The following is a 24,447-nucleotide window of genomic DNA, read 5'->3' as shown; positions in this document are numbered from 1 at the left end:
GTAATCAATGGAATTATAAATTATGAGATATAATAAATTTTGTGAGACAAGGTCAGAATGAATTTGGGTTCCCCTGTTCTGACTTTGGAAAATCATTAAAAATTGTAAAAAAATTATTATGAGTTATAATTTATATGATTAGAATCCTTAATAAGTCTATTTTCAAAAGGAACAAATGAGAACATCATCCAAATTCTGTACAATGAGATAATTAATTTTTAGTGAAGAAGGGTTGAAACTGTCAGATAACAGAACAGGGATGACTTTAAAGAATAAACTGTACTTATTTGCTAGACCAAAAATTCTGAAAATTTTATGGTAATAATATATGTAAGTTTAGTTTCAGATAAAATTTACGTATCTCAATTCGGAGTTCTATAGCTTAAGATATAATTAATTTAGTGACTATGACTCATGTGAACAGCTTGTTATGAGTAAACAAGTAAATAGTGGTAATATATATATCAAGGATGTGGAATGGAGTGGAGGAGGAGGAAAAATAATATACGTGAATGTTCAGCTAATATGAGTTTATTTTAAAATATCTAATTCACATGTTTTAGGTTCAGGGACTAAATCGAATAAAAGTAAAATTTTAAGGGTAATTTTATAAAAATGTCAAAAATGACCAAATTGCATGAAATGAATTGTTTTATCATTTAAATTAATAAATTAAATGAAATATCAATTTAGATCAAGATTTGGGTGGAAATTCGAGAAAAATGGAAAATTACCAAAATATCCCTAAATTTTGATATTTCTGCAATTTAGCTCGGTAAGTTCGTGTAACTTGAATTATATTCTTAAATGCTTGAAATGTATGTTATTGATGTGAATATGATTTGAATGTTCATTGTTTGAAAATTGATGAAACATTGATATATTTGATAAAAAGGGGAAGAAATCTCTGTTGAATGGAAAGAAAATTCGATGGATCTCTAAAAAGGAATTGGCGGTAAAAAGGATCTAGCCCGGACGGGTGATCCTATTCTAATATAGCCCTCCTGAAGAATATGTGAAAAATAGATTTAGCCCGAATGGATAATCCGAATTAAGGTCTGAATTTAGCCTGGACTGGTAATTCAGATCCAAGCTTATTAGAGTAATTGTCGTTGCAGGGGATCTAGCTTGGATTGGTAATCCTGACAATACTCTTTAAGTTTATATTACAGGGGATTTAGCCTGGACTGGTAATCCGGCTATAAGAAATGAGGTTTGCGAGAGTGTGCTCTCTTGTAGGGGATTTAGCCTGGACTGGTAATCCCGCTGTAAGAAATGAGGTTCGTGGGAGTGTGCTCTCTGAATTGGAAAATATGCGCACATGAATATGAACTGACGGTCCCGAATTTGTACACTAAAGTGTACCCCTAAAAATCCATCGAAATTCCGAGAAATTCAACGGGATAAAAATAGAAAATTATAAGTACTTAAAGTCATGAAATTAAACATGAAATACATAGAGATGATAATTATTTGATATACTAAAATATGACATGAAAAATACATGTATGTGAAACTTGCCTGATAATTATGCATATTCAAGATTTTGAACTGCTACTGGAATAAATATACATTGAACTTATAAAAAAAATTAATGTACATGAAATATTGTCATACTGAATTGAATAATGTATATTTAAGAAGAAACAACAAGAAAATGATATGTATCATGACATGTAAATATGAGACTATCTTTGATACGTTGATACAAGGAAAATTATGTGTATTAAGACGAGTAATAAATTTAAGTGAGACATGACGAGAAAATAAGTTTGTCAATATTAAAGTACGCTAACCAATGTTGTTGCTTGAAGTTTAGGCAAGTGTCAAATTACTGTTGAATGGTAATATGTTTAATTATAAGGTGCATTGGAATGGTAAGTGCTTAGATGAAAGTATAATTGAGCTTATGAAAGAGTGGAAATGTTTCAGTTATGCAATTTCTTATGAAAAGATTTGTTATGTGATACGCCTGTATGAACCCTGCACCTAATTCAGAAAAAAAAATCTAAAATCTCTCTCTATATATATATTTAGGATTCTGCGAAAAATTCCCTATTATTCCGATTTAATCCCAGTAGGTTCCTAATAAATGTTTTGGGCTTTGAGAGCCCAATAGAAAGACGTTATGATTATTTTCAGAATATGAATAATAAATGATTCAGAATTATTGAAAATATTCAGTAAACTCCAGTAATACCTTGTGCTCTATTCCGACAATGAATACGGATAGGGGTGTTACAGTAGGTAGGAGGATCTTGTCCTTTCCCACCATCTCCATTATTACCATCTTTGCTCTTTGTCCTCAAGAACCTCTTCCTACTCCCCCCTTTCATTAATTCTCCGACTTAGATGAATCGCTACTGTTTCTTTGACCATTATCTTCTGTTTGTTGATAGTAATCAGTATCAAGAAAAATAACTATACAAAAAATTATGTTTTAACAATTACTTCAAAGTAGAAAAAAGAAGTGATATGAAAATCTAGTCAAACAGGATATCTAACTCAATTATAGCGCAAACCACCCTTCAAAGCCACATATACTGACTTAACTGATAATCCCCCCAACTTTTTTATATTTTAAATCCAAATCTGGGTTTGAGTTTCCTTTCTTGGTAAAATGATTTTTAAATACAGCTGAATAAATAGCCAAACTTATAAACTCAAAATTCAATTAAATATCAAAGATTCACACAGCAATAAATTAGTATTTCATAATAACAAGGCAGCAGCAACTTTCAAAATCACCCATCCCCTCACTCTTTTTGTCATCGATGAAACAGACGATTATTTTTTCTTCACATTTATGATTTTTCTTGTATTTTTCTCATGAACCATGCATCCATAATTTTAGAACACGCCAAAATGCATGCCCCATGAAGATATATAGTTGAATTTCCAACTTTTCCAATAAGCTCATTTGGAGCAATTTGAACTTGAAATTTAAACCAAAAGACTGCATCAATAACCTTGTGAGATTTCCTTCTTCTTTTTTTTATGATTAATTACTAGTTTAAGGTTATCCTATGCTAAAATCAGAGACCATAAGATTAACTAATAGACCTTACAGGTGGGGGACTACTTGAAATTTTTTGCAGATTCAACATGTTGCCATTATTAAAGTTTCCCCCCCCCCCATTTATGGCTTGATAATTGCGAGGAGAAATATCATAAAATTACAGAGAATAAAGTGTGCCATAAACTGAAGATGAAGCCATCATAGCAATTGCTCAGAAGAACTGAATCATGATGGGTAGAAAATTTCAAACCATTGTGAAACAATATTGTGATTGGGTATAGCTAGCTACATGTCATTGAGAGCTTTGGCCATGGTGGGATTTTCCAAGGCACAGGCGACAAAATCTTTACTTAATAATTCCCAGACTCGAATCATATCCTATAGCAAAAGTGCAAAAATGTTGCTCAGCCATCCCAAATCAAAATTTGTGCCATGTTGGATAATATTTAAAATTGTTAGATTAAATGAATGAAATGAATTGGGGATGTGACACTGGTCATGAAATAAACAAAAATTTGAGTTGAAGGGAAAGGGAAATCTGCTTTTCATTCATGACAAAATATCCATGGAATCAAAGGACACATCTGAAATCAAATGGTATTTGGATGTAATGAAGCAAAGGTGGAAAAATAATGGCATTTTTTTTGGATTCTATAGGCATCATAAAATCAGAATTTTTCATCTCACTATATATTATTCTTCAGCATTATATCCAAAGCCAACTCTGTTACATAAACGTGGACATTCACTCACAAGTCACAAGATGATGTATTCACAAGTTGCTATACATGTTCATAAACTGCAACAAATCATTTTTTTTTACATTATTACAAGATACCAACACTTTTGTTAAGGAAAGCAAATAGAGTTATGGACTTGTTGGCCTCATTGTTTTTGGTTCTATTCTCCTCATAAACAAAACAAAACAAAACAAAAAAAGCAGCAGCAGTAGTGATGTTATAAGATTCTCATCCCCCAATATTCAACCTTCACTATGATGTTTATTGTCTTATTATCTTACTTCGGAAAAACATGATATCTTAACAAAATAGCACCACAAGATTTATATATGTCCCACACGAAATCTATTACCCACCCAAATTTTGGTCAAGAAAAATCAAAAAAAGATTTCTAAAATTTCTTTAAAACTTTTATATATATATATATCAGATTACGAACAGGACAATATCTTTGAAAGTTGAAACAAATATGAATGTTCCAAATACATGTACCTAAAAATTTTGAATAACCCTTTTTTTTTTCTTGGTATAAAATCATATTGTGTGATGGAAATTGAGCATATATATGCCTTTTTTTTCTTCTGAAGTTAGTACTAACTAAAATCATTTCGTTTTCGAATAGATTTGCATGGCATCATGCTTAAATCTTTCTTTGGATATACATATTGGATTAGACACAAATTGCAGTAACCAATTTGTCAATGCTTAAATGAATCTTATATTATTAACCGTATAGACTATTCTCCATCGTTGTATAAAAATCATACATATGTATAGTTGACTGTGCTAACCAAAATATAAGATGGAATAACCTTGAAAAACATATATAGTTTATTGTAATAATATGAATATGTAAGTTGCAGATAAGTGAGGCTATTGTTAATGTAATTTATTGCCGTTGTGTTTGAACAAAGTTTAGATAAGCAATTTTTAAATAAAAATGTGCCGACGTTTGAAGTTTGAACGAGCCTCAATCAGACGAACGCATATATTATGAAATGAAAAAGCAAGCTGTTGGAAATGGTAGTGACACTCAGACCAAGTTTCACATTGCCAAATCGGGGCACAATATTTTTTTAAAACTCCAAGGATGTAATTTCTGAAAAGGTGGCGCAGACAAGTTTGGCATCAATGGCGGGCGTTCAAAGAAAATCAATAATCCAGATTTACCTTTGAATTTTTAATAATGGGTTGTTCCAAAAACTGTTTCACTATCAGTTAGTCACTATTCACATTGAATGAACGGATAAAATAAAATATAATATAAAGTGCTACTTTTCTTAAGCTAATTTGAAAGGATGCATTCTATGGTACATTATTAAGACATTTATACGAGAAAGTGTAAGTTTTAAATTTCAATTTTAACTAATATTGTTTGAATTAAATTGGACTGATGAATGCTGGAATCAGAAAACTTGTTTTGGGGTCCGGAATTAAATTGTATATTTATACGATAGTAAAAATATAATTTCATCATTTTAATAGTCTATATCTTTATAATTTTAAAGGATTAAATCAAATTTTTATTATTTTTGGAGGCTAAAGTGTAATTTTATCATTATTAATTTAAAATTTTATAAATTATAAAAGACCTAAATGGAAAATTTTTCATTTTAGGGGGCCTGGGGCTCCTACCTGTCCCTTGGGTCCGCTGTTGAATTAGAGTACTTGTTGAATCGAAAATTAATTAAAATATCAATTCGAAAGAAGACTTTGAGTCAATTAAATCGAGAATCAATACAATTTATGGTTAGAGCAATTCCTAATATTCATAAACTTAATTGGGAGGTGTATACCTAATTCATTTTCTATATTATTTTTTTGTTGTGTAAATGTGATAGAAGCAATCCTATTTGTTAAGTCTATTTTCACTTAAGTTGGGTGAGATGCATTTTCGCATTAAAATAGCAAGGGTTTGTAGGGATAGTTTAACATTTTTATTTATTAATTAACAAGAAATCAAAAAAGTAAATGCACAAATAATCCAAATGTTGCATTCATTTTAAATTGAGGAAAAAAATTTCAAAGATATTTGCAATGGAAAAAAATTATAAAGGCTAAGATTTGAAATCCAAATACATTGATGTCACTAATAATGCTAATTTAATATATTGTTGGAAAAATAAAATCTAGATTCATTTTTTTTAAAGTTGCAATCATTATTATTTTCATATATCTTTATTAAAAAATAAATATATAAACGAAAATTCAATGTATTATTTTTACAATAAATAAAACGTCAACATTGATGTACATTTTTTTTACAGTTCTTTGTCATACACAAAATACACCATTGCTAGAAAAGACTTCTTTTAATTTTTTTAAATATATTATTCAAGTATACAGTAATACAATAATTATTTAACTAAATAATATTTTAGTTCTTTTAAAAATAAGTTCTTTAATTATATATACTTTTTAAAAATGATATTAATATATTTAATATTTTTTGAACGAGTCCAATGACTAATTATTAATTTGTATTTTATAAGTCTATTAAAGAAGTAATTGTTAGTTACAAACTTTAAATTTACTCTATGCTCAGACGAAGATCGAACTCTAAACCACTAGTTAAGTAATAAAAATCCTTATTATATAATCTAAGAGCTTAGTTAGCCTAATAATTTTTTAAACCTCATAAAAAAAACCTTCATTAAAGCATTATTTAAGCCCCTCCAATTAACTTCCAAAGACGGCTCATCTTTACAGTGCTCTAAAATCTAAATAAACTAAAACTACCATTTCTTTTATTTGTCTCTTTTGCTTTTGCATACAAAGATGATAGCTTACTTGGGGCGAATCGTACACGACAACGACGCCGAGTCCAAGCTCGACGACGATGTTTCCAGCATATCTAAATCCCTCGACCTACAAGGCAGCATCGAAAAGGGTGATGTTAGCAGTTTAGCCAGTAAAGATTTCGGTGGTCTTTATTCGGTTAAGCCCTTGTTCTTAATCAAACCCTCTGGAGCGGAAGATATAAGTCGGGTCGTTAAGCTCGCATCGAGGACCTCCAATTTGACGGTGGCGGCAAGGGGTAACGGCCACTCAATTAACGGTCAGGCGATGGCCGAGGGGGGGCTCGTGATAGACATGTCTTCGACGGAGAAAAACCATTTCGAATTCTTGCCAATCAATGGCTCTCATTATATCGATGTTTCCGGCGGGGCATTATGGGAAGACGTCTTGACACGGTGCGTCTCGAGGTACGGCTATGCTCCGAGGTCGTGGACCGATTACCTCAGCTTAACGGTGGGTGGGACTTTATCTAACGCTGGCGTTAGTGGACAAGCTTTCCGTTATGGTCCGCAAACGTCGAACGTGACGGAATTGGAAGTTGTAACTGGAAAAGGAGAAATAACGGTTTGCTCCGAAACGCTAAACTCCGAACTCTTTTTCGGAGTCCTCGGCGGGCTTGGTCAGTTCGGTATTATTACCCGAGCAAGAATTAAGCTACAACAAGCTCCAGACATGGTTGGTATTTCTGTTTTAAGAAATAAAATAATTCTTGTTATTCATATTCAAATTTTCTACATTTTTTAATTTGAAGTGCATGAGCGACACGTTTCCGCTACGTAACTTAGCTATGTTATTTATTTTATTTATCTGTATGATTAGGTAAGATGGATAAGGGTAGTGTATTCTGAGTTTGAGGAGTTTACTCGGGATGCTGAGTTTCTGGTGACTCAGAAAGAAGGCGAGTCGTTTGATTACGTGGAAGGGTTCGTATTCTGTAACAATGATGACCCGTTCAATGGTTGGCCATCCGTGCCATTGGACCCGGGCCATGAGTTCAACCCGACTCATATCTCTCAAACCGCCGGCTCAGTCCTCTACTGCCTCGAAGTGGCTTTCCATTACCGCAACAGTGACCACCCAACTGTAGATACGGTAACAATTTTTTTTTTTGGTTTATTCATTAATCTCCTGCATCATGGACTAACTAACAAGTTTGAGCCTTGATTGCTAACCGTCGATGACTGAGTGGGACATACATGATTTCTCTGTTGCATACTGAGTTTTTAGTTTTGACCTAGGCGTTTACTAAGTGGATCCCATATAAAACTGTTAACTATGAACATTAAAAAAGAAATTCGTGGGGTCCTATATCATCGACCCTGTTGTAGCCGGACAGTGAAAAAGAATGTCAAAAGAAAATCTCAGAGCATTCTCGCGCCGTCAGCGATGGAGGACGGCGTTATTCTACTCCTCCATCGGATTTTCTGACATTCAAAATAAAGTAGCTGCCGAAACTGCCAAACCTAAGGGGTTTAATTACGAGAATGGGACGCTACTGTAACTATTCCTTATATGAATGAGATTTTGGGTGGCGTTTTGGTCCCCCACTGGCACAGTTCCGGAAATGGCCCCAAACACCGCCATCGCAATCATCTATCATGGAATCTATGTAATTCACGAGTGCCAATATGGTTTAAACAATGGAATGACGATATTGTCCTTGACTTCCTTCTATTTTACTGTATTCCCTATGCAGGCCGTAAACGGGCTTCTTGGACGGCTACGATTCGTTGAAGGGTTGAAATCCCAGGTGGACGTAAGCTACACGAAGTTCTTACTGCGTGTAAACCGAGCTGAGGAACAAGTGAAAGCCAATGGCACTTGGGATGGTCCTCACCCTTGGTTGAACCTCTTCGTGTCTAAATCGGACGTCGTTAATTTTGATCGGACGGTGTTTAAAACGATGTTGAAAGATGGAGTCGGTGGGCCCATGCTGATCTACCCTCTTCTGCGTAGCAAGTGAGTAAAACTCCCCCTTATTTATTTTATGGATCCCCATGTCAAAACTGCATGTCTGAGAGCTTCTTGTGGCTAAGATTTTTTGCTGTCCGAAAGAGGTCAAATAATTTCTTAATAAATTTTCCCAAAAGAGTCAATCACATAGAGGGACCCACAGTATTATATCGTATGGCCTACAACATCAACCTGTCCCTAAGCAAACTGGCGGCTGTAGGACCGTCTTACTCTGTGCTCAACTGTAACGGATCATATCCGTCCTCGAGAATTTGTGCAGCCGGCGGGGGTGCTCTCAGACCAGTAAAAAAAAGGGTAACCGTATCGGTTTGCGGCGTAAAAAATTGAACCAAGCAACCAGATCTTTTGACATGCATTGCCGCCCCACAAAAGGAAAATATCAAAATAATTCTATAAATGATATCAAGGAAAACTGAGATTCTTTTGTCCCAACTTCCTCAATTATAGAATAGGATAAGATCGTCGTGACCCAATGACATGCAATCCTACGTGTCTTTTTGCTGTATATAGTTACATACCTTATAAAAGCCTGTCATTTATTTCGTTCAAATTTGGATAAATGCAGAGAAAAGAGAAGTGCTTGATTATCAGAATAAACAATTCATTTCTAGTTGGCGTGACAATGATGGGATATGATGAAAGAATGTTTTTATTTTATAGAATAATGAATAAAAAAGGGCAGATATAGAGCATCATTTATTGGTGCTGCTTTCATTCTTTTCCATATAAAATGGATAGGTATATATGAATCTCTTGTTCTTCTAATATGTGTGTGTGTGTGGGGTTGCTTTCAAATGTGTTTTTTCAGATGGGATGATCGAACGTCTGTGGTGTTACCCGAAGGTGAAATCTTCTACATCGTGGCTTTGCTACGCTTCGTTCCCAATGGCCCATCTGTTGAAAAATCGGTTGCTCAAAACCGTGAGATTGTAAATTGGTGCATCAAAGTGGGTTTGGATTTCAAGTTATACCTCCCTCACTACCAATCAAAAGAGGATTGGGAACGACATTTTGGGAATCGATGGTCAAGATTTGTGGAGAGGAAGGCTAGCTTTGATCTTATGGCCATACTTGCACCGGGGCAAAATATTTTCAGGAGGGACCCACCGAATATCATAATTAGCAGGGAATTTTAATTTTTTTTTTTTTTTGCATATCATCACATTTATCATCTTTAATGTTTCCCCCTAATTAATTTGTGGGTTAGTCAGTTCCGTTTGCAAATGATTGATGACAATGAATGTTGCATTATCATTGTAAAGGGGAAAAAATCTTCGTCAAATAATTTGGATTATTTTTTAAAAGAAGAAAGAAAAAAACCTCCAAAGAAAATTAAAATTTGAGTTAAACGGATTATATATACGATTTATTTTAATTAAAAATCTAAACTCGACCAATAATCTAATCGCCTAAAATCTGATTTAACTGTTATAAAGTTTTTTTTCTTTAATCTCAAAATGGGGCATACTTCATGCAAAAACTATTTCCATTTGCTTCTGGACTCTATTTTTGATTCAGGTCTCTGTCATTCATATAAACCAATCAATTTGGACCGTTCAATTCATGTCAAATCTGAATTAATAATTAATCTCAAGTGGGATTTGATGTTACAATTCTAGAAAATTTGACTTCAAACTGTAAAACTACATATTTTAAAATTTATGCTCATTTCCTTTTTCAATAAACATCATTTTAGGAGTTAAAAAAAAGAAAAAGTATAAAACTCGAAAAAGTGCATATCAAATTCACTTTTCAAGCCAAACAAAAAAAAAAGTTTCTTCCCATTTATTTATTTATGGCAGTAACTTTCAAAAAAAAATTATTTTCCATGTATCAATAAAATTAAGTTATGTAATCAAATTTTAAAGAAATAAAAATAAAAATATACATACATGCATAGACAATCTCTTCTCTGTTAAGAAATGGCTTAAAATTGGTAGTGGATTGTTGTTGTTGGTAGTGGGTTGTTGGTGGTAGTGGATTAGTGGATGGTTGTTGGTGTCCATTTTCAACCACAAATCTTTGCCAAAGTTTTGGACAATTATGTCCTTGAACTCTCTTATAAATAGAGAGGTTCATTAGCCATATTGATCATCCCAAACCAAGAGAGAGCAAAGCTTGTTCTTTGAAAGCTAGGATTTTAGCTTTCGGGTTTTCTATAGGGGTTGAGAGTTGTGAGGTTCTCGGGTTGTGTCTTGAGTGTAAAACACTTGTAATCTTCATCTTGTTATAGTGAAATTTCTTTTCGCCTCTGCCCGTGGACGTAGGCATTAAAGCCGAACCACGTAAATCCTTGTGTTCACTTTATTTTTCGTTCCGGTCAATTTACTTGTAGTCATATCGGAGTTCTCGAATCGATCCTTTCCGCAACAAATTGGTACCAGAGCGTAGTTGAAGGAGTGATAATATTTTCTGAATTGCCCTGTGACTGCAGCTTTGTCTGATCTTTCACATCAGGAAGAAAATATTATCATTCATTCAAAGGTTCCAAATTATGGCTACAAGTGTTTCATCGACTAAGTATGATGTCGAGAAATTTACCGGGAAAAATAGTTTCAGTTTATGGCGCATCAAGATGCGGGCAGTGCTGGTTCAACAAGGATTGCTAAAAGCATTGTCTGGTAAAGATAAATTACCAAGCACGCTTTCGGAAGAGCAAAAGGATGACATGCTAGAAAGAGCACATAGTGCTATTCTGCTATGTCTAGGAGATGAAGTGCTACGAGAAGTAGCGGATGAGAAAACCGCGTCCGGTTTGTGGCTCCGGTTAGAGAGCAAGTACATGACGAAGTCATTGACGAACCGGCTCTACCTCAAGCAAAGACTCTATGCCCTGAAGATGGAGGAAGGTACACCTGTTTCCCAGCACCTGGATAAATTCAATTCCATTATCATGGATTTGAATAATATCGATAACAAAATCGATGATGAGGACCAAGCAATAATTGTTTTGTGTTCTTTGCCTCCCTCGTATGAGAATTTTGTTGATACAATGATGTACGGTCGTGATGACCTGACTCTAGAGGAGGTGAAAAATGCCTTAAGTTCCAGTGAGTTGAGGAAGAAAATCACTGGTAAGGTGGTCGAAAACAATGAAGGCGAAGGCTTGGTTGCTCGAGGAAGATCCAAGGCAAAGGGTGGAAGTTCAAGTAAAAGCCATCCTAGATCGCAGTCCAAGAAGAGAATACAGTGCTACTACTGTAAGAAGTACGGGCACATGAAGGTAGATTGTCCGAAAAGGAAGGAGAAATCAGAATCACAGGAGCAACAAAATGATCGTGCGAATGTAGCTGATGCAGATTCTTCAAGTGATGCCGAGATCGTTCTTGCAGTATCCGACTCTTACGCTGGTGGGAGATGGATTCTTGATACGGGAGCTACATTTCATATAAGTACTTCGAAAGATGCATTCTCAACATACGAGAAGCATTCTGGTTCAGTACTAATGGGAAATGACCACGCATGTCAAGTCATGGGGATTGGCACAGTTCGTATAAAGATGTTTGACGGTATTGTTAGAACTCTAACTGATGTTCGGCACATTCCAGAAATGAAGAAAAATTTGATCTCTTTGAGTACGTTGGACAAGAAAGGCTTTCGGTACTCTGCTGAAGGTGGAGTTCTCAAGGTATTCTCGGGTGCTTTGACTGTGATACGTGGTAATTTGGAGCGGGGCCTTTACTTCCTCGATGGTTCCTCGGTTACAGGTGTTGCGGGAGTGTCATCATCAGATGATCTAGATTCTGACACCACGAAGTTATGGCATATGCGGCTCGGGCATATGAGCGAGAGAGGCTTATCGGTGCTAAGCAAACGAGGATTATTGTCTGGGCAGTGTACAGGAAAGTTGAATTTCTGTGAGCACTGCGTCTTCGGTAAGCAGACTCGGGTAAAGTTCAGCACTGGGATTCACAAGACAAAAGGCACAGTGGATTACTTCCATTCTGACCTTTGGGGGCCTTCTCCGACAATTTCTAAAGGTGGTTACAGATATCTGCTTACCTTTATCGATGATTACTCGAGAAAGGTTTGGGTGTATTTTCTGAAGAGCAAGTATGAGGTTCTCATCAACTTCAAGCAATTTAAAGCTTTGATCGAAAATCAAACAGGAAAGAAGATCAAGCGATTCCGGACGGATAATGGCTTGGAGTTTTGCTCAGGTGAATTCAATGAGTTCTGCAAAAATGAAGGAATAGTGAGACACCGCACTGTTCGTCGAACACCACAACAAAATGGAGTTGCAGAACGCATGAATAGAACTCTCTTGGAGCGAGCTCGTTGCATGCGATCAAATGCTGGGCTCGGTGAAGAATTTTGGGCTGAAGCTGTTAATACTGCTTGTTATTTGGTTAACAGATCTCCGTCAACAGCTATTGAGCTGAAGACTCCTGAGGAAGTATGGTCTGGTTCTCCTGCTGATTACTCTGGTTTAAGAGTGTTTGGCTGCCCTGCGTATGCTCATGTAAATGAGGGAAAACTCAAACCGAGGGCGAAGAAATGCATATTTCTTGGATACGGCCAAGGGGTGAAAGGATACAGGTTGTGGTGTCCTGATCCGGTTTCGTCCAAGTTCATCATCAGCAGAGATGTGACTTTTGATGAGTCATCCATGCTTCGATCCACCACAAATTCCCGGGAAAAGGAGGAGTCAGATAGAATGGGAGATCACGGTGTTGAGAAGCAGGTGGAGTGTCAGGTGGACGCTCCAATTCCTACGGAAGGTACTTCAGTCCAGGATGATCAAGTTGAGGTGCAAGATTCCGATGAAGATGAGTCACCTCAAGAAAAACCATATAGCATTGCCACTGGAAGAACGAAGAGACAAATCAAACCAAATCCGCGTTACGCTAATCTGGTGTCTTTCGCGCTCAGTGTGGCGGAGTCCATTGGTATAGAACCTTCCAGTTATAATGAGGCTGTCACGTGTGATGAGTCGGCACAGTGGGCAATTGCTATGAGTGAGGAGATAGAATCTCTTCACAAGAACCATACTTGGGAGTTGGTTAAGCCGCCAAGTAACCAGAAGATAGTTGGTTGCAAATGGGTCTTCAAGAAAAAGGAAGGCATCCTAGGGGTTGAAGCAACTAGATTCAAGGCACGATTGGTTGCTAAACGCTTCACTCAGAAAGAGGGGATTGACTACAATGAAGTTTTCTCCCCAGTCGTAAAGCATTCTTCCATTCGTGTATTACTTGCCATGGTGGCCAAGTCTGATCTAGAACTTGAGCAGCTTGACGTAAAAACGGCGTTCTTGCATGGTGAGCTCGAGGAAACAATCTACATGCGTCAACCAGAGGGTTTTACAGTTCCTGGTAAAGAAGACCATGTCTGTCTATTTAAGAAGTCTTTATATGGATTGAAACAATCCCCAAGGCAGTGGTACAAGCGGTTTGATAGCTTCATGATTCAGCATGGTTACACAAGATGTGACTATGATGCTTGTGTCTATCATCGGAAGCTCTCAGATGGTTCGCACATTTATTTGTTGCTGTATGTTGATGACATGTTAATTGCTTCCAAAAACATGTCGGAAATCAACAAGTTAAAGTCGCAGTTGAGTGGTGAGTTCGAGATGAAGGATCTGGGTGCTGCCAAGAAAATTTTGGGCATGGATATTCACAGAGATCGCAAGGCGGGCAAGCTTCGTGTGTCGCAGAAGAACTACATTGAAAAGGTTCTTCAACGCTTCGGCATGGATAAAGCGAAAACTGTGAGTACTCCGTTGGCACCACATTTCAAACTCTCTGCAGAGTTGTCACCACAATCTGATGAAGAAAAGCAGCAAATGTCTCACATTCCATACTCGAGTGCAGTTGGAAGCGTGATGTATGCAATGGTTTGCACTCGTCCAGACATTTCACATGCAGTTAGTGTGGTCAGCAGATACATGAGTTGTCCTGGCAAGGAACACTGGCAGGCCGTGAAATGGATTCTCAGGTACTTGAGAGGTTCTGCAGATTTATGCTTGGTATATGATCAGAGTGACTGCACTAGCAGTGTCACGGGCTATGTGGACTCTGATTATGCTGGAGATCTGGACAAAAGAAGATCTCTGACGGGTTATGTTTTCACTTATTCTGGAGGAGCCATTAGTTGGAAAGCTGTGTTACAGTCTACCGTAGCCTTATCTACGACTGAGGCGGAATATATGGCGTTAGCAGAAGCAGTGAAAGAAGCATTGTGGATGAAAGGTCTAGTAAGCAGTTTGGGTTTACAACAGGATTTCACTGTTGTATTTTGCGATAGCCAGAGTGCCATACATCTGACTAAAAATCAGATGTTTCATGAACGGACCAAACACATTGATGTCAGATATCATTTTGTTCGGGAACATGTTACGCAAGGTGACATTGTTATCAGCAAGGTTGCTACCGAGAAGAATCCTGCAGATATGTTAACTAAGGTGATCCCTGCATATAAGTTCAAGCATTGCTTGGACTTGATAGGTATTCGGGATTGATTAGCGCCAGAGAGGCGTTTGGAAGAGGTGATCCAGTTCGAGGAATTCACTATGATGTTCAGCTTGGTAAATTTCAAGCCAAGGTGGAGATTTGTTAAGAAATGGCTTAAAATTGGTAGTGGATTGTTGTTGTTGGTAGTGGGTTGTTGGTGGTAGTGGATTAGTGGATGGTTGTTGGTGTCCATTTTCAACCACAAATCTTTGCCAAAGTTTTGGACAATTATGTCCTTGAACTCTCTTATAAATAGAGAGGTTCATTAGCCATATTGATCATCCCAAACCAAGAGAGAGCAAAGCTTGTTCTTTGAAAGCTAGGATTTTAGCTTTCGGGTTTTCTATAGGGGTTGAGAGTTGTGAGGTTCTCGGGTTGTGTCTTGAGTGTAAAACACTTGTAATCTTCATCTTGTTATAGTGAAATTTCTTTTCGCCTCTGCCCGTGGACGTAGGCATTAAAGCCGAACCACGTAAATCCTTGTGTTCACTTTATTTTTCGTTCCGGTCAATTTACTTGTAGTCATATCGGAGTTCTCGAATCGATCCTTTACGCAACATTCTCTAACTCAAATTAACTTTAATTAAATTATTTAAAAGATAAATAATATCACACAAGGCAACAAATTTCTCTTTCATTATATGCAGTTGTTTCAGCTTTAAAATATTTCAAGTTTCGTGAATAAAGGGATATTGAAACATGGAAAACGAAAGATGCACTTTTTTACAAGAACTAATGGGAACAACACCCTTCAGGTGCATAAGGAAACGGTTTAGGCTGTGAAAAAAATTATAAAAACAGTAACGGCAAAAGTCATAAAAACATGATCAGTTCATTGCTTTAATAGTATTTTGTGGATCAAAATGCCAAAACAATAAATATTATTCTCAAGAATTCAGAGAAGCATGTGACGGTTACAAGAATTGAATTTCTAATTAAGTTTGACTCTTTATTTTTAAATAATTTAATTTTAAAAAAATCGAATTATATATTTAAAATGGATGACAGGACTTAATTTTACTAGCGTCTCAAAACTAAACTTTTTAATATCATATTAGTATACTCTTTCATTTATTTATTCCTTAAGCATTAGGTTTTCTTAATTGTTTGAACGTTGAAACAATGCAAATCGAATCTACTTGGTTTCCTTTTTCCTTTTCTTTTCGTCTTTTCCTTTTTCCAATTTCCACTTATAAAAAGAAGAGAAAAAGTTAAAAATGGAGGGGGTCCAATAGCAACTTTAGAGTTTCATTACAAGATCATGATTTATTGTAAGATATCACATGTACCAACCAATCATTGATGGCTCCCTCTAACATTTGTTGAGGTACAATTTGATTCTAGCCTACGCAAGAGAGGATAAATTTTTATATATTACACTAAGAAAAAAAAATGCGGTACTTTGCATGCATTCGAAATTAAGTTTGGACGGTGTTAGTGGTTGTATTTGTATTATCTTTACTTTTCAATAAAATTACTCTTTTTTCTTGTCACGGTCTAATGAAAAGCCAAAAGGCACGGACATATAGTCCACTTACTTCGTTACGTAGTAAGCTATCTTGTAAGGCAGATTAAAGTTGGAGTAGGCTACATGCATGCCTTTCTCTGCATAAATACAAAATTAAATCGGTATTTTCATAAATGAATATATTATAGTTAGTGAACTTTACAGTTGGTAGCCATGAATGATTCTTTTTTCTTACGTCGACGGATTATATGCAGTTTCATTATGGTCCACTTTCCCTTCTCTTATAGTTCCCTACAACTGTCTTGGGCGAGGATGAAGCCACAAACATATTGTAGGTGTGGTAATAGGATTTGAAATGTGGGGCTTCAGTGTGGCTGACATGGAAGGAAGACGACAGATATTATTAAGGCGATACAGCTTGGAGATGTTACTATATTAGAGACGATATAATTTAATACTGAATATTATTGGTTTTAATATATATTAGAAACGACAGCCACAAATCAGCTGACTGATCCTTGATTTCATAGGAAAGATTGTATTGTGAAAATGCTAAACACAAATCTCTCAATCCTCTTTGGGTCTATTGATAAGAGTTGGAGTGTGACTTCTTTTTCCTTTTTCATTTGATTTGGCTAAGTGAAATGTATATATTAATCTTACTTATTTTTGGATAGTGGCTTAGTTAGAATTTTTTTTTAAATGTTGCATTATTGTCACTCTCGACAGAATCATTAACGCAGTTGTTAAATTACGGAAATGTTTTTCTGTAATTAAAATAAGTTATATTATTCGAGGGTACTTTAATATTTTTCATTAAAAAAACAAAAAAAATACATATAATGAGATTTAAACATAAACCAATTGCATTATGCATTTTATTTACCACTAAGCTAAGACTTCATTTTGATATATTTTATACATTTTTATTTTAAAATGCACAACTTATTATCTCCATCAATTGTGTATATTAATAATGTTATTAATTGAATTCGTGTGGCAAGTTAACTCGATACTAACTCACAACCGATGATAACGCCGTGATAAATAATTGTAGTGCATTTAGTATTGTTAATCTGATGTATGTATGGAGAAAAAAATTGTATAAAACTATGATTCCACGTCATTCTTATCCCTTTATAATAGGAGGATGACAAATCAAATTTTTCCTCTAACTTTTAGCATTTAGTTGGATTTGAATTTTTTCAGAAATAAAAATCTGATTTGTCATTCTCCTATTAAAAAGAGATAAAGATAAAATGAAATCATAATTCCGTACAATCCCTTCTTTGTATGCATGTTGTTAATTTCATATGTAATTTTATGTTTCAAATTCTAAATATTTATGTTTATGTATATTATCATCACTATGTTTGGAATATATTTATGAAGCTTATGATAAAAGTTATATATGGGCTTGATGATGCAATTTCATTTGGAAAGTTCAATTAATCTATAAAATGTTTTTGAGCTTAGATAAAGATAAGAAAAGATGAACTGAGCTGATACATTTGGACGCCTGACGCCCAGCAACCGGCTGTGTTAGGGTTAAGCCCGACGTAAAAGACCCAATTATTCCCTAATAGAAGCCCTGTTGGGTTTGTTCTTGAGGAAAGTGAAAATCAAATGTCCACATTTTCATATAATGTTTTTTTCCTCCCGTTTTCTTATCTGTACTTACATATTTTATTAGTATTTAAGCATTTTATTAAATTAATATCAATTTCAATTAATTCACCGATTTAATTACGAAATTATTAAAATATATTTTTAAAAATTATACTTAATATTATTATGATAATACTTTTATCTTTTTATACTTTTATTATCTTTAAATGAAATAATTAAAAATTACAAGTTCATCACTGCTCCATCTATATTCAATATTAAATTATTTTCTCTCAAATGTGAAAAAATTTAGTGACTCGATTTTTTTATTTTGATACTTAAATTATTTTTATACCGTTTTAATGTTTAAAGTATTTTCCATTATAATTTTTTGTCAAAACATAATGGGTTTTTTTATATATATAAAAGGCAAACTCTAAACAATTAAATCATGTCACATAATTTTTGTTTTGATTTTTTTTTGTTAAAAAAGAAAAAAATGCTATGATCCTACAAAGAAATGGTTGCATTAAAGATATATATACATATATTTGAAGGAATATGCATTAAGGATATCAGTTGATTGGAAGCATGAATTTGTGACGACAAACATTCAACATTTGAAGTTGGGGACCTTAATATCAGATATTTTCAGAGCACGCACTGCTTAGGTCCATTAATTGAGCAAATGGCCCAATATGCACCTACAGTTCATGTACCTTATACCTAATTGTGTGTTGACGTTCTTTCCTTCTTAAAGATATTTTATTTTGTATAAATAAGATTGCATCTAAAAAATTCAGAGTTATTAATATTTAATTCACATATAAGCATAAAAAATAATATTTAAACACGTTTGGGGTTATAATAATAAAATAATAATTTATAACTAAAACAGTTGGCTTTAGAAAAATTGCCTTCCTCACATCACATGCATCTGTGTTGGAGATTGAATCATTTTTCTTAAAATTAAATTAGTATAACACACGAGATAATTATTTTAAAGTCCAAGAAGAACCCGGATGGTGGTAATGTCGGCAAATAAAGACCAAAATAACAGATTAGCCATAGTTGTACAGCAACCGAAACGAAGTAGACATTTTACTGACTCTTTCTTTCTTCTGTATCAGATCTACTGAGTTATATTCTTCATAGCAACTTAAGGAAAAAAAGGGAAATACCCAGCAACAATGGCAATGGTTTTATGGCTTCTTTTTTCTCCTTTTCTGTTCTTATCTGTTTCTGCCAACACTCAGAGTAAGTCTCCCTCCCCTCTTCTTTCTCTTATCCAGCTTTAGCTTCTGTTACAAAATTAAAAAAGACGGTTTATTTTTCTTTTTCTGTTGGTCTGAGTAAGTGATGAATCTGCTTAATAACTATAGAATTATATCCTTTTTCCATGTTTATTTCTGGGTTTTTTTTTTCGTATTTTCCAAATGCTTCTTTTATTTATTAGTTGGTAAGATGTAGTATTGATCTGAATCTCAGGCATTGCGGTTCTAAAGTCTAAACTTGAATGGTTGCCCATTTTGATATGACTTTCTTTAAGCAGTTTTTCCCCCGTGGATCTCATGTTTAAAGCTGTGTATTTTAGGCAGTTGACTTAATTTTTTCAGTCCTTTATTTAGTTGATAAAGGAGGACAAAGGAAAGAAAATTTATTTTGCATCTCAGGTTTCCGTGTATTCTGATTGGAAACATTTTTAATGCATTTAATTCCACCGTATACTTCTTGCTTGTCTATGATAAGGAATAATCATCTGTTGTAGAAGAGGGAAGAGGAACTATCTTTGTGGTTTCAGTTTATGGTCTAATTTTATTATTATGCTGGAGCCCTTATGATGGAACTGTTCAATTGTAGCCAAAGTAACCGATAACCCTGCGGATGAATTGGTGGCTGCGCTTAATGCCAATAGGACAGCTCACAAGTCATCGGCTCTCACCGACAACCCAGGCCTGGCCTGCATTGCTTTGCAATATATAAAAGCATACCAAGGTGACTGTAAAGCTGTAGGAGAGGCCAAGAAGCCCGCTGACTCTGAATTTGCTGAAACTTTTGCCCCCGACTGTGGTGTGGAAGCCTCAACCCTCTCTCCAATCACTGGTCGTTTACTTGGATGCCAATCGAAATACGTCAAGCCTTCTGAAGCTTTCTCGATGTTGATGAAAAACGAGAAGAGTTTGGAAATCCTTTACAATAAGAACCACACTGAAGTTGGGGCTGGTGTGACCGGCTCCGATGGTGGGGGTCCCTATTTCTGGTGTGTACTTTTCAGCAACGGTAAGCATAACAGTAGCTTTGTTGCACAAGGTGGTGTGGCTAAAATCTCGAGACCGGGATGCTTTAGTGGTGCCAATGATGAATGCAGCGGTGCTAATGATTTATCTCGACTTCATCAAATGTGGCTGTACGCCATAACAGCTTTCGTTGCTGCAGGATATGCCTTCGGAATATGATCATATCCTATAGTATCCGAACTCTTTATCATTAGATTGTTCATTCTGAGGCCTGCTTCAGTCCATTGCCATATATAGCTCAGCCTCTCTAGTAGTTTTTTCGAGGGGTTTATATATTGTTATAATTTTATTGATTTGTTTCTTTTTTCACATTGAGCAAGTTTCACACTGTGCCATTGAATTCTCCAGTTTCATGTGTCAACCTTCAAATTGAGTGAACCTACTTGGAATGACAATTACTTATTTTTTTCACTTGGAATGGTACATGTTGTTCATCATTGACTTGTGAAACCATCATACACCACGATTTAAAGAGGCGTTGGCTTTTCCCTTTCCCACTTGGAATGGTGTATGTTGTTATGCTTGGCACCCTGGTAGGCCCCTATTCGATGTTGTTTTTGTGGTGCTTCATGAAATTTATCTTGAATCTACATTTTATGCATACGTGAGCAGGTGACATTGTTGAACACTTGAACTACATTCACACCATGCGTCCAATATAGTCAAGTATAGAGCTTGGCTTTGTGGTGCAAAGCCCTGTTACAGGGATTATGGAAACCGTACACAACTGGATAAAACACCAGTTTAACAGTAAACTGTACATTCGTTCTTCTTACAATGACATGGTCTAATACCTGCAAGGCTGCAACTATGAAACAGAGAACCTTCGTCTCCAAGACATTGACAGAAACAGAAGTTTCATGACTTGTGTTCTTTAATGAATCACTTCCTGTTAGAAATTCAACTTCAACCGGCATTCTTACACTTCAAAACGACAGCAAGAATCAAAAGAACCAGTAAGATCCCAGCAGAAGAACCCCCAACTCTATGAATCCAGTTAGGATCGAACTTCGTACAGCCTCTATCACAGAAAAGCAATGTAGCGATGGCCAAGGTTAATATCAATAGCAGAAGAGGCAACCAAGAAGCAAAGTTGATGGGCTGCTCGTCAGGTTCGAGCTCACTTGTGCCCTTGTTGATATAAAGAGGAGAAAGAACACCTAAGACTATCAAGCCTATTGCAACCAGTCTTTCATATGATGAATACCTGCTCGGCCTAATCCAATGACGGTCGAACCTGGTAAAGCTCTGGTTCAAGTAAAGCCAGAAAGCAAAGGCCAAGAGCAGTAGCACAAACAGGAGACATAACCATGAGGTGAAGTCCATGGATTGCTCTTCAAGCTCCAGCTCTGTTGGCTTTTGGTTGACATAGAGAGGTGAAACCACAGCTAGAAAGGTCAATACAATTGCCACCCATTTCTCAAATGAAGACCTGTTTGATCTGCAAGCACCTCTAGGCTCCATTGATGAAAACAAATTTCTTTAGGAGCAACCCTTTTTTTTCTTATTGAGAATTTCCCAGTTCGTAATATAATCCTATATTTGCCTCTTTTTTTCTTTTTTTAAAGAAAGGTGTGAACTTTCCCTTCGGATCATCCATTTGGAAAATAGTTTGGGGTGGAGAAACATTCCAATCCAACGGCCAAGGCACAGGGGTGAAATGAAAGAGCAATTTCTTTAAACCAATATCCCATTGGAATCCTTCCGGAAGTTGCATTTTAAATTGTTTGGAATCAGATTCTAGGAGCAGAATTCCTCTGCAAATTTCCAGTTATGTCTAAAGTTGTTTAAATAGATGCCATTTGAGATCAACACCTTTTAAAATGTCGGTAAGGTAAGACAACAAACAGCGGAAAATATCTCAACTTTTAATTATACAAGCAACGGTATGAGATTTGTACTATTTTGATCGGGATGATCTTTTAAGTAAAATCTTCGTAATAATGATAATTTCAAGATTTAAACTTAATCTAATTCTAGTTCTTCCAATTAGTTATTGATCAGTATTTATAGGTTTAACTTAAACATTTTAACTTTCATTGGCACATTTTTTATTGTTTTATTTAATTTGTAAAATTAATGAAATATCTTGATTGATGAATTTACGATATTAGGAATTGATAAAATTCCATATCAGTCTGCTACAGAAGAAGCGACATGTTATTTTCATGTTTAAAAAAATATACAATTGTTATTGCTATACCATTTGTATTTGAAAATATGAATTCAAATTTTTAAAAAGAGATAAGAATTGAAAAACCTATAAAAGTCCATAATAGAACGAGCTAGATTGATTTGTGGCACAATATATATATATCAACTTAATATACTTTTTCCTTTTTTCGGTCTACAAATTTGCTTAAAAGCTAACACTAATCAACCAAAAGTTAAATAAAATCTTCATATTTCTTAACATACTTAAGATTAATGTTTTTCTGTGCAGCGACAAATTAAAGAATATAACAATGACGTGAGACAAAGCAGCCGCCGCTTCAATGCGGTTACGAACGACAACATGTTGGAGCTGCGTAATATTTGATGTTATTATCAGAACAAGTTCTTGACGATGCTTTTTGTTTTCACCCGGCATCAATAAAAGCTCTTTACTTAAAAAGGGTGGCAGTTTAACCATTTTATGAGAAAAATGAGTAAATTAATTTGTATAAATTTTGAAATTGTACAAAATAATATATCCATTAAGTTTTACTTGTTAATGATAAGTTCGAACTAAATCATCTATAAACTTTTCATTAAAGTTTCAGGATCGAGACATTAAGCTATTAATCACTCTAAGTACTAGACCAAGGGATATGTCGTATTGTATATAAAAGTTGTCATTTAGGATGAACTAATTTACATATTTTGAAATGTATAAAGGGTAATTGAAATTCAATCCGCTCCTAAGTATAAGGGTTTTTCTGGTACTTTTACCATCAACACTTTATTTACAAATACTTTAAAATGTAAATATTATAATATTAAATCCATTTTTTTCTCGTTTATACCTTAAAATGAGTTTTATTTTTTATACAATATGACGGAGAAGGGTGTAACATAGTTTGTATCCGTGTGACAAAAATTTTAACCACAATTCTCTTTAAATCAATACATAATTCAAAATAAATTAAAATGTCCATGAAGCATGATAGCGGTATTTAAAGTTGATTAATTTTTTTATATTCTCTTAAAAATTTAAAATTATTATTTCATAATATTTTAGTTTTCTCCTTAAAAATTGGGTACATGCTAAGCCTTGAATGGCATGTGTAGCCATAAAAGCCCTAATTTAAAAAATTGATAACGGATTGGTCCTTGAGAGGGAAGAAGAAAATGCAGTGGGGGTAACTCCAAGTGAGATGGACTTGTTGTCATCAGCCAATAATGACGAAACAACTTACATTCCTTTCTGGTTTGGATGATTAATTACTTACATAAGTTCTAAAACAACTCAAATTATATGTATGTATGTGGACTTCATTGCACTGTTCCTACCGCCTCTTTTTCTTCAGAATTGCTTTAAATAAAAAATGCTTTACAATTAAGGTTCAAGTACATTTTGTAAATTAAAATTCTTTTTTTATAGTTGGAGTTCAATTAATAATGCGTTTATTTTATTTTTTTTGCTAAAATATTTTCGTTATACCTTTTTTGTAATGTTGTTTTAGATAGAGATGTTACAATACAAAATCAACATTTTAATTTGTTTATTTGATATTTCATGAATTTCATCTTAAAATTGCTATCCGGTTGAATGAAAATTTTGTTAAATAAAAAAAATGAAGAGATTAAATTATTGATATTAAAAGTAAAAGAATTGTGAAAGACGAATAGATTTTGAAATTTGAATTTTCAAAGGAGGAAAACAAATAAATAAGTAAATAAATGTCTTCAATAACATTTTTGTTTAAAAAAAAAAAGAAAAGAAGAAGAAATGGAGCGTTGAAAAATCAAAAGTTAACTGAAGCTACAGTTGAATATGAATAGATTACAGCTCCTGGGCATCCCCACGCAAATTCAAAGTTCCGAAAACATTGGGGTTTTCCCTTCTCTTTCAAGATTTGAAAATTTCAATTTTCCCAGTAACCAAACA

At 34.8% G+C, this 24,447-nt stretch overlaps 3 protein-coding genes across 4 annotated transcripts; 2 read left to right on the top strand and 1 right to left on the bottom strand.

Annotated features, from left to right (window-relative positions):
- Positions 1–6,430: 6,430 nt before the first annotated feature.
- LOC107907049 (cytokinin dehydrogenase 7) lies at positions 6,431–9,843 on the top strand. 2 transcript variants are annotated; one of them, XM_016834249.2, is made up of 4 exons: positions 6,431–7,233; positions 7,378–7,650; positions 8,255–8,517; positions 9,341–9,843. In XM_016834249.2, exons 1-4 carry the CDS (start codon positions 6,538–6,540, stop codon positions 9,666–9,668), a joined length of 1,560 nt encoding a protein of 519 aa, XP_016689738.1. In that variant the 5' UTR covers positions 6,431–6,537; the 3' UTR covers positions 9,669–9,843. The 2 variants fall into 2 exon arrangements, with proteins under 2 accessions (XP_016689738.1, XP_040949076.1); XM_041093142.1 differs by lacking the exon at positions 9,341–9,843 and adding an exon at positions 9,098–9,273 and having other exon boundaries at positions 6,432–7,233.
- Positions 9,844–18,863: 9,020 nt separating this feature from the next.
- LOC107907051 (uncharacterized) lies at positions 18,864–20,768 on the top strand. Its single transcript, XM_016834252.2, has 2 exons — positions 18,864–19,317; positions 19,921–20,768. The coding sequence occupies exons 1-2, from the start codon at positions 19,251–19,253 to the stop codon at positions 20,514–20,516; spliced, it is 663 nt and encodes a 220-aa protein (XP_016689741.1). The 5' UTR covers positions 18,864–19,250; the 3' UTR covers positions 20,517–20,768.
- On the bottom strand, positions 19,925–21,821 carry LOC107907053 (uncharacterized). The gene has a single exon (XM_016834255.2). The coding sequence runs from the start codon at positions 21,819–21,821 to the stop codon at positions 21,264–21,266; it is 558 nt and encodes a 185-aa protein (XP_016689744.1). The 3' UTR covers positions 19,925–21,263.
- Positions 21,822–24,447: the final 2,626 nt, after the last annotated feature.

Source organism: Gossypium hirsutum, chromosome D05, assembly GCF_007990345.1.
Source record: "Gossypium hirsutum isolate 1008001.06 chromosome D05, Gossypium_hirsutum_v2.1, whole genome shotgun sequence".
In the NCBI taxonomy this organism is placed as follows: domain Eukaryota; kingdom Viridiplantae; phylum Streptophyta; class Magnoliopsida; order Malvales; family Malvaceae; genus Gossypium; species Gossypium hirsutum.
This window is presented reverse-complemented; position numbering and strand designations above follow the sequence as displayed.

What these genes read in the sequence shown, in the direction of transcription:
- LOC107907053 (XM_016834255.2), bottom strand. Translation starts at nt 21,821, where the DNA reads ATGGAGCCTAGAGGTGCTTGCAGATCAAACAGGTCTTCATTTGAGAAA.
- LOC107907051 (XM_016834252.2), top strand. Translation starts at nt 19,251, where the DNA reads ATGGCAATGGTTTTATGGCTTCTTTTTTCTCCTTTTCTGTTCTTATCT. An exon ending in TGTTTCTGCCAACACTCAGA is followed by an intron (nt 19,318 to 19,920) that starts GTAAGTCTCCCT and finishes GTTCAATTGTAG; the next exon opens with CCAAAGTAACCGATAACCCT.
- LOC107907049 (XM_016834249.2), top strand. Translation starts at nt 6,538, where the DNA reads ATGATAGCTTACTTGGGGCGAATCGTACACGACAACGACGCCGAGTCC. An exon ending in TACAACAAGCTCCAGACATG is followed by an intron (nt 7,234 to 7,377) that starts GTTGGTATTTCT and finishes CTGTATGATTAG; the next exon opens with GTAAGATGGATAAGGGTAGT. An exon ending in TACCCTCTTCTGCGTAGCAA is followed by an intron (nt 8,518 to 9,340) that starts GTGAGTAAAACT and finishes GTGTTTTTTCAG; the next exon opens with ATGGGATGATCGAACGTCTG.